General features: G+C 44.0%; 1 protein-coding gene across 1 annotated transcript in view; it reads left to right on the top strand.

Moving 5' to 3' along the window:
• Positions 1–18,887, top strand: part of LOC131196387 (flavin-containing monooxygenase 5-like) — a 59,080-nt gene that overhangs the window by 13,909 nt on the left and 26,284 nt on the right. The window contains exon 4 of the mRNA XM_058179163.1: positions 9,817–9,979. Coding sequence (XP_058035146.1) covers positions 9,817–9,979 — 163 coding nt within the window. The remainder of the gene's footprint in view (positions 1–9,816; positions 9,980–18,887) is intronic.

Here is an 18,887-nt window from a genome sequence, read left to right as displayed (position 1 = left end):
TTGAGACTGTTTGGGATAGTTTTGATCCTGTGACTCCCGAGGACATGGACAGGTTGCTGGGAAGGTTGAATGCCACCACATGTTTACTGGACCCGTGCCCCTCCTGGTTGGTGCTGGCCATGCAGGAGGTGACACGAGGCTGGCTCCGGGGGATTACAAATGCTTCTTTGCGGAAGGGGGTCTTTCCCGCTGCCTTGAAAGAGGCGGTATTGAGACCTCTCCTCAAGAAGCCTTCCCTGGACCCAGCTGTTTTAGGAAATTACCGTCCAGTCTCCAACCTTCGCTTTACGGCGAAGGTTGTACAGAGTGCGGTGGCACGTCAATTACCCCAGTACCTGGATGAAACCGTCTATCTAGACCCATTCCAGTCCAGCTTTCACCCGGATACAGTATGGAGACGACTTTGGTCGTGTTAGTGGATGATCTCTGGAGGGCCAGGGATAAGGGTTACTCCTCTGCCCTCGTCCTATTAGACCTCTCAGTGGCTTTCGATACCATCGACCTCCTGCTGCGCCGGTTGGAGGGTTTGGGAGTGGGAGGCACCGTTTATCGGTGGTTCTCCTCCTACCTCTCTGACCGGACGCAGACGGTGTTGACAGGGGGGCAGAGATCGACCGCGAGGCGTCTAACTTGTGGGGTGCCTCAGGGGTCGATTCTCTCGCTGCTCCTGTTCAACATCTATATGAAGCCGCTGGGTGAGATCATCAGTGGCTTTGGGGTGAGGTACCAACTGTACGCTGACGATACGCAGCTGTACTTTTCCACCCCAGGCCACCCCAACGAAGCTATCGAAGTACTGTCCCGGTGTCTGGAAGCCTTACGGGTCTGGATGGGGAGGAACAGGCTCAAGCTTAATCCCTCCAAGACGGAGTGCCTGTGGATGCCGGCACCCTGGTACAGTCAGCTGCAGCTGCGGCTGACTGTTGGGGGCGAGTCATTGGTGCGCAACTTGGGCGTTCTCCTGAATGGGCGGTTGTCTTTCGAAGACCATTTGACGACCATCTCCAGGAGAGCTTTTTATCAGGTTTGCTTGATCCGCCAGTTGCATCCCTTCCTGGACCGGGATGCCCTATGCACGGTCACTCATGCTCTCGTGACCTCTCGCTTGGACTATTGCAATGCTCTCTACATGGGGCTCCCCTTGAAGAGCACCCGGAGACTCCAGTTAGTCCAGAATGCGGCTGCGCGGGTGATTGAGAGAGCAGTTCGGAGCTCCCATGTAACACCCATCCTGCGCAGACTGCACTGGCTGCCTGTTGTATTCCGGGTGCGCTTCAAGGTATTGTTGACTACCTTCAAAGCGCTCCATGGCTTAGGACCGGGATATTTACGGGACCGTCTACTGCCATCTTCTATCTCCCAGCAACCAGTGCGTTCTCACAGAGAGGGACTCCTTAGGGTGCCGTCAGCCAAGCAATGTCGACTGGCGGCCCCCAGGGAAAGGGCCTTCTCTGTGGGGGTCCTACCCTGTGGAATGAACTTCCCCCTGGACTTCGACAATTACCTGACCTCCGGTAATTACCTGACCTCCGGCTTTCGCTGAGAACTTAAAACTTATTTATTTCGTCTTGCTGGACTGGCTTGAATTTTTAAAATTTTTAATTGATTTTATGGGTTTTAAATTTTATTAGTTTTACAAGGTTGATATTGTCATTTTAAATGGGGCCAATTGAATAAGTTTTTTAATGTTTGTTTTTAGCATTGTATGTGTTGTTTTTGTATTTTACTGTGGCTGTAAACCGCCCTGAGTCCTTCGGGAGAATGAAAATAATACAAATGAAAATAATATTATTATTATTATTATTATTATTATTATTATTATTATTATTATTATTATTATTATTATTATTATTATTATTATTATTATTATTATTATTATTATTATAGTTTGCTGAAGCCAGTCATAAATTCTAGGTTAAGACCACAGGCTCAAGCACCTCCCAAACCTATTATAGTGCAATGAGAAACCCATTACAAGGGTTGTATAATGGTATACAGATTCTAGGTTGTATAAATGGTAGATTGCAATATTTAGTGCATTAGAAAGGGTATCCTTTGTCTGAAGCTACTTGGGTTAAATGTCAAAGCTGATAGGCTAGTAAAACAATTCCATGATAAATCTCCCCATAAGCCAAAGGGTCCCCCTGGGGGAGGGAGAAGTGGTTAGTATGCTAAATTAACCACTATGCTATTCTCGTTTCAGGGCATGCTATTCTGATCAGGGAGGGTGGCTTGTCATGTGTGGAAGCCATCTTTTTTGTTGGGAACTGGGAAAACCATAGCCTTGACTATACACACTTTTGTTGGCAGGGTGATGTCTCTGCTTTTTATGCTGTCTAAATTTGCCATAGCTTTCCTCCCCAGGAGCAAGTGTCTTTTAATTTCTTGTCTGTAGTCCCCATCTGCGGTGATCTTGGAGCCCAGGAAAATAAAATCTGTCACTACCTCGCTTCTTCCCCATCTATTTGCCAGGAATTGAGAGGCTGGATGCCATGACCTTAGTTTTCTTAACATTAAGTTTCAAGCCAACTTCCGGTGGGACCAGAAGGCCCATTTTTTGCTCTCCCCAGGCTCCAGAGCCTCTCTAGGAGCCTGGGAAGGGCAAAAACAGCCTTCTCCACACGCACACTGCCAGAGCCCTCCAGACACCAGAAATGGCCCTTTTGCCAACTTCCAGTGGGACTGTTTTCGCCGTCCCCAGGTTCCTACAAAGGCTCGAGCCTGGAGAGAATGAAAAACAGACCTTCCTCCCACCCAGGCCCTCCGGAGGCAGGAAACAACCTGTTTCCCTACTTCTGGTGGGCTCAGAAGGCCCGAAAATCAGCTGGCCAGCGTGCACATGTGCACTGGAGCTGAGCTCGCATGCCGACTGATATGGTTCCGCGTGCCACCTGTGGTAGCATGCCATAGGTTCGCCATCACAGCCCTATACCATTTCAGACAAGCGGATCGTCCAGTCTCTTAAAAACCTCCTTTTTGAGCCAGGTTTTGCCTAATTTGTACTTGTACCTTTGGTTTTTCCTGTCTAAGTTTGTCAGCCAGTTACAAATCCATCTGGTGCTGATACTGTCTATCCCACATTTTTCTAGCTTACCAAGAAGTAGGTTGTGGTCTACTTTGTCAAATGCCTTGCTGAAGTCTAAGTATACTATATACACAGCATTTTGCTGGTCTACTAATTTAGTCGCTTTGTGAAAGAATAAAATAAGATTGGTTTGGAATGATCTGTTTTTAACAAACCCATGCTGGCTTTTAGTTATAACTTAATTTGAGTCCTTCAGGAGAAGGGCGGTATAAAAATTAAATAATAATTATTATTATTATTATTATTATTATTATTATTATTATTATTATTATTATTATTATTATTATTATTATTATTATTATTATTATTATTATTATTATTATTATTACTTCCTTGCCATCTTTTCCCTTAAGTGGACCTACTCTTTCTTTGACTTTTTTTTTGGTTATTTATATGTTGAAAGAAACTTTTTAAAAATTATCTTTGACTTTTGTTGCAAGTCTTTGTTTGTTCTGAGCCTTAGCTTTCCTGACTTCGTCTTTTTGCAAATTCGGACTATATACTGGTATTCTGCCTTAGTTATGTGTCCCTCTTTCCGTTTTTTGTACTTGTCCTTTTTTGTCTTTCAGTTTATCATGAAGATCTTTGTGCAACCATGCTGATTTCTTCTTGGATTCTTGTTTTTCTTTTTCAGTGGTATTGTGGTGGAGCAGGGTTTTTTTATCATATTCTATAGAGTTTGCCATGCTTCTTGAGTTGTTTTCCCCTTTAGGATTTTCATCCATGAATTTTTTCTTAGGTTCTCTCTGAGCTTATTAAAATCAGTCTTTTAAAGATTAAGACACTGGCTATATTATGTTCTTTAGTTTGTTGTTTGCATTACATTGAATTTCAATATGATGTAGTCACTCTCACCCAAAGTTCCAGCAATTTTAACTCCCTCTGTTACTTCTTCTCCATAGGTAAGAATTATGTGTAGTATAGCTTTTCATCTATCTTTTTGGATTGTCAGCTAAGTTGGTTAGAAATCTGTTTGATCTTCCACTTGTTGCACAGCTTGTCTCCCAGTTGATATCAGGGTAGTTAAAGTCTCCCATTACTAGTGTGATATATTTCCTACATACATTTGTTAGTTGTTTAGCAAAAGGTTTGTCTGTTTCTGTGTTTTTCCTTTTTCTCTTCTTCTGCTTACTCGTTACTCCCTACATATGATTGGTTATCTAGTGATTTTTTCTTGGAATCAGCTTTTAAAGATCTTGAAGATTGCTGCCCCTCTCAAGTTTAGTTTAAAACCCTTCTAATAAGATGAGCCAGTTGTTTTCCAAAAATATTCTTTCCAGTTCTTGTGAGGTTCACTCCATCCCTTTCCAATAGCCCTTCATGCAGGGGTGAAATCTAAAAATTTCCCCTACCGGTTCTGTGGGCGTGGCTTAATTGGTGGGCGTGGCTTGGTGGTCAGATGACTGGGTGGGCATGGCCAATAACAATAAATAATAAAAATAATAAATAAGGTATACAAAACAATAAGAGGTACCAAAAACCAACTTTCACACTTTACACACACACAATAAAACACAACTGACTCACATACAATGTAAAAGCAGCTGCCCTTCACCCAAAATGGCCCCTGCAACAAGCAGGAACCTCACACTTTCACACTTTACACACACACAACACAACTGACACACACACACACACACACACACACTGCCACATACAGCTTTGTGAGATTTTGTGTGTTTGTGTAGTTAGAGTGAAACACTACAGAAACACACCAAATCTCAGAAAGCTGCACAAATATTTTATTTTATTATTATTTTATTTTATTTTATTATTATTTTATTTTATTTTATTTTATTTTATTTTTTATTTTATTATTTTATTTTATTTTATTTTATTTATTTTATTTTATTTTGGACTTCAACTCCCAGAGTTCCTCAGCCAGAAAAGCAGGAAGTCAAACCAAGCTTTTTTTTTCCTTCAGTAGCTGAAGAAAGCATGGCATTGCCAGCCCGAAAGAGCAGTAATTTTAGCAGGGGTGAAATGCTCCCAGATCGGAGGGGATTGCACGATCTGGTAGCGATGGCGGCTGCTGGTTCGGAGGACCGGTAGCAAAAATCCCTGCCCCCCCGCCTCTGCTGAGCCTCACCATCTGCAGAGGTTGTTTTTTTTTTTACTTTTAAAAGCCGGTTTTGCTTCAGCCGAAACAGGCCTTTAAAAGTAAAAAACAGCAGAACCTTACTTGTACTCGTACTTGTAGAAAACATGTTTTCTACAAGTAAGAGTAGAGATTCTAAGGCACTTACCTGATTACTGATGAATGCATGGCTCTCTTTCCAGCCCGAAAGCAGTTTCAGTTTCAGCCAGACAGAATCAATCGCTCAGCTAATCTAGATCAACTGGCTGGCTGAGAAACTCTGGGATTTGAAGTCCACAATAAAATAAAATAAAATAATAAAATAAAATATTTGTGCAGCTTTCTGAGATTTGGTGTGTTTCTGTAGTGTTTCGCTCTAACTACACAAACACACAAAATCTCACAAAGCTGTATGTGGCATATTGTGTGTGTGTGTGTGTGTGTGTGTTAGTTGTGTGTGTGTAAAGTGTGAAAGTTGGTTTTTGAGCTTTTTGTGGCTATGTGAAGTGTGAAGTGCAGCTGCTTTTACACTGTGTGTGAGTCAGTTGTGTTGTGTGTGTGTAAAGTGTGAAAGTTGGTTTTTGGTACCCTTATTGTTTTTTTATACTTTGTTTATTATTTTTATTATTTATTGTTATTGGCCACGCCCACCAAACCATCAGACCACCAAGCCATGCCCACCAATTAAGCCACGCCCACAGAACCGGTAGGGAAAATTTTTAGATTTCATCCCTGAATTATAGGTAAGTGAGGAGGGAGAATTGGCTGGGCATGGGTGGGGGCTCTTGTAAGTGGAGGCTGTTAAAAAGTGAGTTTAAAAGCCTGTGAGGATCAGGAAACTCCTCTGGGATCGCCAGAGGAGGCTTTTAAAATCTCTGTGGTTTTTTTTTCCCCTTCGGCTGAAGAGGGTTTTTAAAAAAAATTTTTTAAAGGGTTTTAATGATCTCTGCTCAGCCCCGCGATCATCAGAGGGTTTTTTTTTACTTTTCAAGGCATGTTTCGGCTGAAGAAAAACTTTTAAAAGTAAAAAAAAACCTCTGCTGATGGTGCGGCTCAGCAGAGGCAGGGAGGGCAGGGCCAGGGATTTTTGCTACCGGTCCTCCAAATCAGCAGCTGCCATCGCTACCTAATCGGGCGAGCCGGTGCAAACCGGGACATTTCACCCCTGCCTTCATGTAGGTAATGCAGACCATGGGGTAGGAAACCAAAGTTCTCTTGACAACACCTGTTTTCAAGCCAGTGGTTTGTTTCTAAAATCCTTTGCTCCCTCATTGGATGTTGGCCTTTTGTTGGAAACATCACTTGAAAACACCACTTAAGCTAATAATTCTTTAACTTTCTTCCCTATCTGTTCGTAATCTCTGTTGTTTTTAGATTCATTGTTGTGTGTCTCAACATGTAGGAAAAGAAAGAGGTAGTAATCCGTGGAGTTGATTATTTTAGTAAGTTTCTCAGTTACATTTTTGATTTTTGCTCCAGGGAGACAACATACCTCCCTAGATTGTTTGGTCTGCAGATTATAGTTTCTGTTCCTCAAAGAATTGAATCTCCTATCCCCAATATGTGCCTCTTTTTCCCCCTAGGGAAGTCTGGGATACTATTCTTCCTATCACAGGAATGCTGGATTGTGCCTCCTTTTTAGAAACTATTGATGAACTGCTCTTTTATAGGTGTCTTCATATTTTCTTCCGGGGGCAGGCTATGAAAGCAATTGTTTGGTTCCAGAGGGTCTTCACTGGATACTAGAGGTTTTGCTCTTAGTTACTGTTTTCTTCTAAAAGTAACATATTTCCATCAGCCTTCCTCTTTAGGTTCATATATAGCGCCATTTTTTCAAAAGCTGTTTGTTCCCTATTGTGTTCAATTTGGGTGTAGCCTTCTTGTTTATGTCGGGGATTCTCACTTTGTTCATTGAGTTTCAAAGTGGCTAGAGTTGCTTCTATACCCTTTACTTTTTCTCTAGTAATTCATATGATTTATATTTGATACATATGTAGTTTGTGTCTTCTGTGGGCATATGCTCAAACATATGACATATTTTGCAAGTCACTATAATGTCAGTCTCTATGTCCATGATTTGTTTTTATCTTTTTTGTTAAAAGTTGAAAATTTCTAAAAATTAATTTCCCTGTTGCAAAGTGTCAGTTTATAATAACAATAGTTTACAAAAGTTCTTGACCCTTTGTTCTCTATCTTGAAAAATTCATCACTATCTTCCTTGTTTTAAGTGTCTGTCTTAAAGAAGACACCAGGAGCCAATAATTTAATAACTGGTGTGACTGGGTGGACATGGCCAACTCAACGTCACTCACTCCTATACAGTCACATGACAACCCAGCCACGCCTACCCAGCTGGTCATTAGGGCAGAGAACCGGTTGTTAAATTATTTGCCCAGCCCGGCCCCATCTCACCCCTCCCCTCCCCTCCCAGCCACCTCTTGCCACACCCAGTCTCAGATGTATTGCTCATCTTTCTCTCTCTCCCTCTCCCTCCCTCCCTCTCCCTCTCTCTTCCCCCCTCCCTCCTTCTCTCTCTTTCTCTCTTCCTGTCTCTCTCTGTGTCTGTCTCTCTCTGTCTCTCTCTGTCTCTCTCTTTCTTTCTTTTTTTTCTCTCTTTCCCTCTCTTTTTCTTTCTCTCTTTTTTCTTTCTCTCTCTTTTTCTTTTTCTTTCTCTCTCTCTATGTCTCTCTCTCTCTCTGTCACTGTCTCTTTCTCTCTATCTCTCTCTGTCTTCTTGCCCTTCAGTTGCCTGGCCACTGCTGGAGTTTATAGATATGATGTGCTGATCTGGGTGCCTAGCCACTGCTCAGCTGTTTTGCACTGCTTTCAGCCGCTGCTGGTCCATCACACTGGTCTCAGCCACTGCTGTTGGCACTCCAGCCTGCTATCAGCTCTGCCCTGCCGCTGTTCAATTGGTATGCCATACTGCTCTCAGTCACTGTTCTGGGCACTCCGCTCCTCTGCCACTTAGCTCTGCACAGCTGCTGCTCAGAGGCCACCGTTGCTCTCATCCGATGGGCTGCTGTCACATAGCTCCGTTTTACTTCTACTCACTGGCCTCTGTTTGCACCTCACTGCCTCTACTCAGTTGCCTTCTCTCAAACTCTCAGTTGGGCTGCCAGGCTGTCTCTCAGCTGGGACAGTGAGCTGGCTCACAGCTGGGTCACCTCTCAGCTATGCTGTCTCTCAGTTGGAACATCAGGCCACCTCGTTAAAGGATTTTTTCCCCAAAAATTTTAAAAATTCTAGAAGTTTATTTTCCTAAATCCCAAAATTTAGCCGATTTTTTTAAAAAAAAATTTAAACTGAAATTGCTATTCTTAGATGTTAGTCTTCTAGAATAATAGAGTATCAGAGTCGAAGGGACCCATACTATTTTGGATAAATGGCTGTCCAATATCCTCAAAAACCTCCAATGATAGGGCACCAACACCTCTGAAGTCAAGCCATTCCACTGGTTAATTGTTTACATTGTCAGAAGTTTTGGGAGTTCTGAGTTCTTTTTTTGGTCCCTTCTGTGGCAAGAATTTTCACTGAAACTGGCTACACTGCTGATTCACATTTAATTTGCATTCAGCAGGGACACCCAGACTCCTTTCACATGTATTACTGCCAAGCTCAATCACCCCCAGCCTATACCTATGAAGGTTTTCCTGTTCAGATGCAGAACGTGTACAGTCCTCATCATATCTCCACTGGAAACCTCATTACCCAGTGGCAAAGACGAATGGTTTCAGGGACAAATGTGGAAATCAAGCATAGTTTTGATTCTAAATATCTTTAGATTTCTCTCCCAGCCACGGTAGGAATGTACTACGGTACACTGTACACTGTAGAAATGTTCTACAGTTTGTACTCTGGTCAAACATTGCTACTGGTCACAAGCAAAATACATGGCCCCCTTCCTTTTCTAACTTGCTTGCATAGTCAAGATTAGTGGAAAATTCCAGTTAAATCTGCATCTAAAGCACATCCACACTTCATGTAAATCCCATGCAGGAGATCCAGGCATATATCAAATACTATTTTTCTTATGAACTTATTCATTTATTAAGGTCTGCAGAAGGAAACCGATAAATACAGAGAGACCTGCTTTTCGAGTGTGGTGAAAGAGTCTGCTGCTGTGTCATTTGAAAACTGCAGGACATATTTGCATCAAAAATATACTACTCTTCTTGGATTTAGCGGGGGAAATGTTAGGATCCATCTTTTAACCTATTTATTTAGCAGAGTAAAAAACAGAGTATTTAAATTTGGGTTAAATTTAAGCTTACCGTTTATGAGCCGCGGTGGCGCAGTGGTTAGAATGAAGTACTGCAAGCTACTCCTGCTGACTGCCAGCTGACTGCAATATGACAAATTGAATCTCACCAGGCTCAAGGCTGACTCAGCCTTCCATCCTTCTGAGGTGGATAAAATGAGGTCCCAGATTGTTGGGGACAATATGGTGTCTCTGTAAAACACTTAGAGAGGGCTATAAAAGCACTATGAAGCTGTATATAAGTCTAAATGCTATTGCTACTGCTATTTACTGTGAAGTAATCCCATCCAAAATAAATTTATTATGTCTACAGCTTTCTGGAGGGAAAAATACTTTCTGAGAAAAGAAATGCTCTTGTGTTTATTTACTTTTTTCCTGACTTTTTGCTTTTAGACTAAAGTCTCCAGTGTAACAAAATGCTCAGACTTCTCTACCAGCGGCCAATGGGATGTTACCATAGAGTCAGATGGGAAGCAGGAATCATCAGTTTTTGATGCAGTTTTGGTCTGCACTGGCCATCACACCAGTGCATATCTGCCCCTGGACTCCTTCCCAGGTATCTGAAACTGCTGAGACTGACATATCTTTTTCAACTGCAGAGTTGTACCAAATGGAACAATAGACCAAGATGCCCTCTGATAGATTCTTCGTAGTATTGCTAATTGAAAGCTGTAACTTGCATACCTTTCTCTATGAAATATTTTTTGTCATATAAGAGACAAAAAAAAACCACCAATGGCAACATATTGGAAAAATTAAACTGAAAGATGACATGGTCTGAGTTGCTCTAATCAATCCATGAGGCAGTAGATTGCAAAACATAAGCCTTGTTGTTCATTTTGAACTTGACTGTCACTCCTTACCATTCCTGCAACTGCAGTTTTAATGCTGTATTTAAAAAAGCATCCGGGGATATTTGAATCCTATAAGAATTAAGGACATAGCAATATTGCTGTTCCACTCCCTAACCTCTTACACCCTAGAAGATAGGCTCAAGATCCAGATGGATCTCGACCAGTGAAATGCTCCTGGTTCGGACCGGATCAAGCGATCCGGTAGCGATGGGAGTGGGTAGTTCAGAGAACTGGTAGCAAAAATCCCTCCCCCACCCACCCATGCCCACCCAATCGCTCGGTCCGCACTTGCCTACTTGGCAGCTTGCTGCTTATTTTGGGCTCGCTCGCTTTTCCTGCCTTGCTTCGGCTGCTGCAATCCATTGCATCAGCTAGCAACTCAATCTGCCTGCCTGCAATCCATCTCATTGGTAAGCAACTCAATCTGCCTGCCTTGTCCCTTCAATTAGATAAGTAACTGGGGGGGTGAGCTTTAATTTTTTTTTTTTAGACATAGCAATTTAAAGTTAAGGAAGTTTTAAATTTAGCTGCTTTTATCTAAAAATATAAATAAAATAAAATAATAAAATAAAATATTTTTGCAGCTTTCTGAATTTGGTGTGTTTCTGTAGTGTTTCACTCTAACTACACAAACAGACAAAATCTCACAAAGCTGTAATGTGGCATTTTGTGTGTGTCTGTATGAGTCAGTTGTGTTGTGTTGTGTTGTGTTGTGTGTGTATAAAGTGTGAAGGTTGGTTTTTGAGCTTTTTGTGGCTGTGTGGGGTTCCTGCTTATTGCAGGGGCCATTTTGGGTGAAGTGCAGCTGTTTTTATATTGTGTGTGAGTCAGTTGTGTTGTGTTTTGTTGTGTATGTAAAGTGTGAAAGTTGGTTTTTGAGCTTTTTGTGGCTGTGTGAGGTTCCTGCATGTTGGGTGAAGTGCAGCTGCTTTTACATTGTGTGTGAGTCTGTTGTGTTGTGTTGTGTTGTGTTGTGTTGTGTGTGTAAAGTGTGAAAGTTGGTTTTTGGTACCGCTTATTATTTTGTGTATTTTGTTTATTATTTTTATTATTTATTGATATTGGCCATACCCATCCGATCACCTGACCACCAAGCCACGCCCACCAATTAAGCCACACCCACAGAACCAGTAGGGAAAATTTTTAGATTTCACCCCTGATCTTGACAGACTTGAACACTGGGCCCTATCTAACAAAATGAAATTCAATAGAGAAAAGTAAAGTCTTACACTTAGGCAAGAAAAACCAAAAGTATACATATAGACTGGGTGAAACTAGGCTTAATAGCAGTAATGGTGCAAGGAATCTTGGAATCTTAGTGGACAACTGGTTAAATATGAGCCAGCACTGTGCAGCGGCAGCCAAAAAAGCTAACATAATCCTAAATTGCATTAACAGAGGGATACAATCAAGATCAAGTGAGGTAATAATATGACTCTATAAAGCCTTAGTAAGAACACACCTAGAGTACTGCATCCAATTTTGGTCACCACACTATAAAAAAAATTGTTGAGACGCTAGAAAAAGTGCAGAGAAGAGCAACCAGGATGATTAGGGGACTGGAGACTAAAATATATGAAGAATGGTTACAGGAACTGAGCATGGCTAGTCTAGTCAAGAGAAGGACCAGGGGAGACATGATAGCAGTGTTCCAATATTTGAGGGACTGCCACAAAGAGGAGGGGCTCAAGCTATTTTCCAAGGCACCTGAAGGCCAGACAAGGAATAATGGATGGAAATCAATCAAGGAGAGATTCAACCAAGAAATAAGGAGAAATTTTCTGACCGTGAGAACAATCAACCAAATTTGCCTTCGGAAGTTGTGGGAGCTTCATCACTGGAAGCTTTGACGAAGAGATTGGACTGTCATTTGTCAGAAATGGTGTAGGGCCTCCTGCTTGGGCAGGGGGTTGGACTAGATGACTTACAAGATCCTTTCCAACTCTGTTAATCTAACTAACTCTTCTACTCCTTTTGTCACTCTACCTAGTTTAAAAAAAGATTTTAATGAACATTTGATGCGTTGCTGACAATATCTCCGATCCTCGATAATGTCTCCATTATTCTCCTACAAACTTGAGCTTAAAGTGACCATTGGTTCATCATTCCAATAAGTGAGCTACAGGGCTAAGCAAATTAACACATTCCATGTGCGAAACGGACATACTGTAGATTAAAATTATGTAGGTAATGTATGCTTGTGTAGTATTCACATCTGTGCTCTTTTCCACTTCACGGCTGATGCATAAAATCATCTTCTATTAGAGAATTTCATATTCTTTAGTTGTTGTTCACCACGCAGAGTAATGGAAATGGATCTAAAGATTGACTAAGAGTGGGTTAGGTACAAGCTAAAATAAAAAAATACTCACAGTAATTTTCCAGAATTTTAGACAGTTTTAGATCCATGTGGCCAAATGAAATTATAATGGTCAGCAGAATGAATTAAATCTCAAATTTGATTTAATGTATTTCATATAAAATAGTGGATTGATTTATAATGTGCCACCAAATCAGTAATGACTTTTAGCAAGAATTTTCCAGGGGTCCAAGAGGAGTGCCTTCTTTGCTATTGCTCCTACCCTCTGGAACATCTTTCCTCCCGATATGAGGTTGGCCCCAACCATCTTAGCTTTTCATAAGGGTCTAAACAAGCAAATCATTTTATTATCATATATGAAATTGTTAACCCTTTCTGAGGGCATCCTTTTTTGTTTTTCCCTTTAGAGAAGAAAAAGTCACAATATAGATTTCTATTCTCATCTGAAAGCTACTTCAATTAGAATTGAAAGAATTACCTCTTGCTCATTCCCAGTAAAACAACCAAAACATCAGTGCCACCAAATCTCTAGCACAGGATGGATTGAAAGACATGAGAATGCACAAAAATGCTCGGAGGTTGTGTTTTTCCTTAGAAAGGCATGCACCTTCATAGATATGGGGAAACAGGAATGTAGCAAGCTTTTCACTGATCGCTTAGTGTCCCTAACCAAGGATACAAATTGTGTTGAACTTACCATCTTCACTCTAACCGAAAATTGCCATATAAGACCAGTATGAAAACAGGCACACAACAGCAAATTGAACAATTTTACTCTTTGCTTACAGGGATTACCACTTTCAAGGGTCACTACTTACATAGTCGTGATTACAAGTGTCCTGATGCATTTATAGGAAAAAGAGTCATTGTGATTGGTATTGGGAACTCAGGAGTGGACCTTGCAGTGGAGATAAGCTGCACAGCACAAGTTTGGAATTACTTGTCTTGTTTTATATTAATGAAGGGCAAGGAATTAGGAAAGTGTTCTGAAAATTGTGAATGTCTACTGACTCTGTGAAATCTCATATGCCAAATGTCTGATGATATCAAACCTTTTACATCCAGGGAGCCATTTTGAAAATATCTATAGGATATAGAGTAGAATGTGATAAAAGTGATGGAACAGCTGTTTTGAAACAAAGGAAAACCTGGCTAAAGTATTGTCTGCGGTACAACTGGCAAGCTCCCTCTTGCCCATCTCCAGAGATTTTTTTTCCCAAAGCTTTTTCTCCAACTTTTTATTGTGTACAATATGCGTATACTACACTTAGAAAAGAAAGTGAAGTGGAAGCAATCTGCTTCCTCCCAGGTTTCTTGACAATTACTGTTCATGAGAAAAGCTGATTTTGTCAGTGTATAAGAAATTATGAGCTGGAATAGCCATAATAACAAGTCAGCCAATGGGAACTGTTTGGTGAATGAGAGCCATGTCAGACATCTGGGCGTGGCTTAGCTTGACTGATCTGTATATATATATATATAAGATTGCTTCTGTGATTAGATTAATTCTGTGCATATGTGATTATTCTGTACTTCTGGATTCTGAGCTCTGGTTCTAGCTTCTGCTGCATGGGTATTGTATACATGCATCATGGTTTATATGACTGTATATAAAGAAATTTCTTTTTACATGAATCCTGCTGAATTATTTACTTGTGTGCTGGTTGGATTGCTGCAAACTCTAACAGGTTATGGCCCCAGAGCACACCAAGCACACAGTAAGACTAAACTATAATTAAGCTGAGGGACAGCCTGTGTTATAAGGAAAAGAGAATAAGGCTGAGAAGGCTTGCAGGATGGCTGTTGATTTAATGATGGAATTGATGGAGAGAATTAAAAAAACAGAAGAATGGAAAAACCTTGGGACCAGATGGATTACCAGCAGAGTTATATAAAAAATTGCAAGATGTATTAAGCGATACAATGTTACAAGTATTTAACGATTTATTAATAGAAGCCAAGGTTTCAAACTCACGGATGGAGGCATATATACCGTATATACTCGAGTATAAGCTGACCCGAATATAAGCCGAGGTACCTAATTTTACCACAAAAAACTGGGAAAAACTATTGACTCGAGTATAAGCCTAGGGTGGGAAATGAGGCAGCTACTGGTCAATGTAAAAAATAAAGATAGAGCCAAGTAAAATAACATGAATATTTATTTGAATATTTATTTTTATACTTGATACTTAAATCTTGTTTGTTTGGATAATGCTTGCAGCTGCCTTCCAAAAGTAGGAAGAGGCTTCTATTAATTAAATACAGTTAATATACTCACCTGCTGTATTATAAATAGATTTCACCTTTTGTCATAGTAAAATAGAGTTTGGTGGCAACTTCTTCAGTAGTTTTTGAAAGCTTTCAGATACAAACAAATGTCTCCCAATGCAATGTACTTTATGTCTTGTAAGTAATTTAGACTTTGTACCTACCTACCAGGCATAATTCCTCGAGATATAATAAAAATAGTCGGTTTGGTCTAAAGGGTACCATGCTAGAAAGCCAGAGACCATGAGTTCTGACCTTGGACTAATCATACTCCTTCAGCCATATTCGCCTCAGAGTGTGGTGGTTGTAGGGAGGAAAATGTCTGCTGGATGTTTGCATCATGAGTTATTTGTATAAGTAATTCAGATGGCAAAGCACAGGCATATTTTTTAACTTCTATTATTTGAGCAAATCAATTAGATGGCTCTATAAGTTGAATGTTATCTAATGTAAATTCAGAAGAAAACTGATATTAGGCTATTCCAGTAGGGAATAGTAATATTCAGATCTTCAACCATTCACTTGTATCTTTTTTTCTAATTGGATGGCTCCTACTATCATCAATCTTGGTATCTTTCTGGCTTGCCCTCAAGGGTTGGGAGTGGGGAGCATTATATATTGTAGAGTTCTCCTTCTGCATCATGGCCTTGCTCCCCTCGGAAGCCGCCTTCTTGAAAGCCTCCTGACGTGGTGGTTGCCTCCGCCGCCGCTGCTACCGAGCATCTTCTTCCCGCCTGCCGCGAGGAAACCATTTAAAAGCCCAGCTTCTGAAGCACGGAGGGAGAAGAAAGAAAGCCCTGGCGGTGCAGTGAGAGGGCGGGGCGGGGGAGCCGCCAGCCTTCTCGGCCGACGCTTTCACCGTTCGGCTGGACTGGGACCGGCTTGGCTCGGGTCCGCAGTAACTCCCGCCAGGCTGTGCCGCGAGGAAACCATTTAAAAGCCCAGCTTCTGAAGCACGGAGGGAGAAGAAAGAAAGCCCTGGCGGTGCAGTGAGAGGGCGGGGCGGGGGAGCCGCCAGCCTTCTCGGCCGACGCTCGGCATGTCGGGGAAACCCTCCCTCCCTCAGCCGAGAAGGCTGGCGGCTCCCCCGCCCCGCCACGGGCCAGGTTCTCGGGAAACGGCCCAAGCTCCGTCAGGAACCTCTCTGGGTCTATCAGGCGCCTAGGATGGAACCAGTGCATTGGTTCCGTCTCCCTGCGGTAGTGGGTAGCGGTCAGAAAGTCCAGACGAAGGAGAAAATGATCTGACCATGACAAAGGTTCGACAACTAAATCATTTAAAATCAGATCATTCAACCACTGGCCAGAGATAAAAATCAAATCTAGGGTGCCTCCCCTGACGTGGGTAGGGCCGTCAACTAATTGAGTCAGGTCCATGGCCGTCATGGAAGCCATGAACTCCCGAGCCGCCAAGGATGCCATTCCAGTTGATGGCAGATTGAAATCCCCCATGACCAACAGTCTAGGGGTTTCAACTGCCAGCCCAGCCAGCAACTCCAACAGCTCGGGCAGGGCTGTTGTCATGCAGCAAGGAGCCAGGTACGTGATCAACAAGCCCACCTGAGTCCTATGACCCCACTTCACGTAGAGGGATTCACACCCAGCTATCTGAGGCACAGTGGTCTCCCTCGGTTCCAGACTCTCCTTAATAATAACCGCCACCCCGCCACCCCTGCCCTGGGCCCTCGGCTGATGGAATGCTCGGAAACCTAGTGGGCACATCTCCACTAGGGGAACCCCCCCTTCGGTGCCCAACCAGGTTTCCGTAATGCCCATAACATCCGTGGTCCCCTCCTGAATTAGATCTGAAATCAAGGGGGCTTTGTTAACCACGGACCTTGCATTACATAACATCAGCCGAAGGCCCAAGTCCCGAGTACTCTGGCCACTCGGGGAACGGGAAAATTCTGGGGGGCCGGAGTGCACGATCTCTCTTAAATAGCGAGGGCGTACCCCCAAAACCTGATGTGGCCCCCACCTTCCACCATATCTGCCTCTCCCACTTACCGTATTGATAACGCGGCCCTGATAAACTGGAACGAAACCCTCTCCCGCCACCTTTGGACCTCTTAGATTACCGCCGCGAACACATGTTGGACTTGGCACCCTCCCCAACGGGTTTCCCCCCCACCCATCCTCCCCCCCAACCCAGACCCATCAATTCCCCTCCCCCCCTTAAAATTCCCATTAAAACTCCCCTTAAAAAGACGATTAAAACAATTTGTTAAAAATTCCCTAAGCCTCCTAGATTTAGCATGCCAACTCTCAGGGTTCCAAAACCCGTCCTCAAGATGGGCCCTCGATAGTGTGGAGGGCCAAACCTGCGAGAGAGGGGAGTCTCGCAGGGCAAGAAGGTCCGCAGTTGAAAATCTCCGCATGACAAAAAGTATGGTTAGCAGCCCATCCTAGCCGGTCAAGATGTCACTACAGCAGAACAAGGCTCCCCGGCTGGCAGGATGGACTGTGGACTTCCAGGACTCCGTGGGGCCGTTACTCTACCACCAAACCCAAATCGGCCACCACTTGCCCCAGGTCCAGATAAAACCAGCCACTCTCCTCCGAGCCAATCCAGTCGGCCATGACGTTAAAAGCCGATATGGGCCAGGGACCCCACACCAGGCACTAAAGAAACCAGAGGTCGGAGGTCCTGGCCTAAGTCCAGCCATGGAAAGGCCAACGTCGCTGCCCTCGCTGCCAGCAAAGTCCATCGCTGACGCCGCCGACACCAACACCAATACCCCCCCGAAGGCGGGGGCCAGGAAGAGGGCCCGAACCTGCCTCGAGCCCACTCTTCGGCAGGTTCCACCCTCAAGTTGCCTCCTCCAACCTTATCCGGCTCTTCAGGCCTAGCCTTGGTGAGGGCCTCGACCATCCAGGATAAACCCATGAGGAACTCCATGCCGTCACCACCGCTGCCGCCACCGCCATCCTAGGCCGAACTGCAGAGGGTCCGAAAGAGGGCCAGCCTCCAACTCCCTCCTCAACGGGCTGGACCCTCCAGATACCTTGTCCGACCCTCTGCCTCTCCAGCGTTGATGAAAGAAAGCCCTCAGCCCCTGGGGGAGGCCGCCACCGCTGCCGGAAACCGGAAGTCATGCCGCGATCACCGCGGCCGCCCCCCCAGCAGAAGACCGAGGGCAACGCCGGGTCTGCGACTCGTCCCGGACCACCAGCTCGGCCAGCCCCACCACGAACGCCACTCAAGATGTTCCCCCGGCAGGGTTTGGGACCAGAAGGTCAGAAAGCAAACCCCTCCTGGTCCCAGCCCCTAGGAAAGGCCGCCATTCCGTTCAGTCGGAATTTTTTCACTGCGCCATCTTGGAGCATGCACAATGTTCACTGCGCCATCTTGGAGCATGCGCAATGTGTAAGGAATTGTCGTGTCCCACTCCTCCGCTGACGGCCGGGTCAGGGAAATCCGAATCAGGCGTGCCTCTGCAGCTCTGCCAAAGTCCTAGCAAAGTTCTCAAGGTGGGCAGGAGACCACAAAGTGACTTCAGCAAGATAAGGTAGACTTTGCCTGACTCAGAGAATGCCAGAAAGCAGATCCTTTATATAGGCCATAGAGTGTGGCTCTATGACTCAGCACTTATCCAGACCTGCCCTTCCCTTCCTTCTGTTGACGCCGCCTATCAATTCTCCTGAAGCGAGGGTCACTCCAGTCTGCAGCTGTTGGTAATTGACCTTCCTCAGGCTCACATGCTGTGGGGGAGGGGGAGGGGTCTAGTTGCTCCGTTTGCCTGGGCATGGAGCCAGGGCTGGGGGCTGGAGGCACTTCTTCTTCGGCCTGTCTGGGCATGGAGCCAGGGCTGAGGCCGGGAGGCATGCTAGGACATTCCTCAGCGTTCGGAAGCAGATAAGACGGGCCCGGCTGCGGGGAAAGCGGACGAGGCACAACACTATCCCTCACCGCAGGGCCCTTCCCCGGGGCTGACGATCGGGATGCGGTCGGGCCGGGTTCTGCTCGTGGAAGGCCCGCACCAGGTCCGGGGTGTGGACGTCGGAGGCGTCGACCCAGGT

Source organism: Ahaetulla prasina, chromosome 3, assembly GCF_028640845.1.
Source record: "Ahaetulla prasina isolate Xishuangbanna chromosome 3, ASM2864084v1, whole genome shotgun sequence".
NCBI classification, from domain to species: Eukaryota; Metazoa; Chordata; class Lepidosauria; order Squamata; family Colubridae; genus Ahaetulla; species Ahaetulla prasina.
Note: the sequence above shows the minus strand (reverse complement) of the source record. Positions and strands in the feature narration are given on the sequence as shown.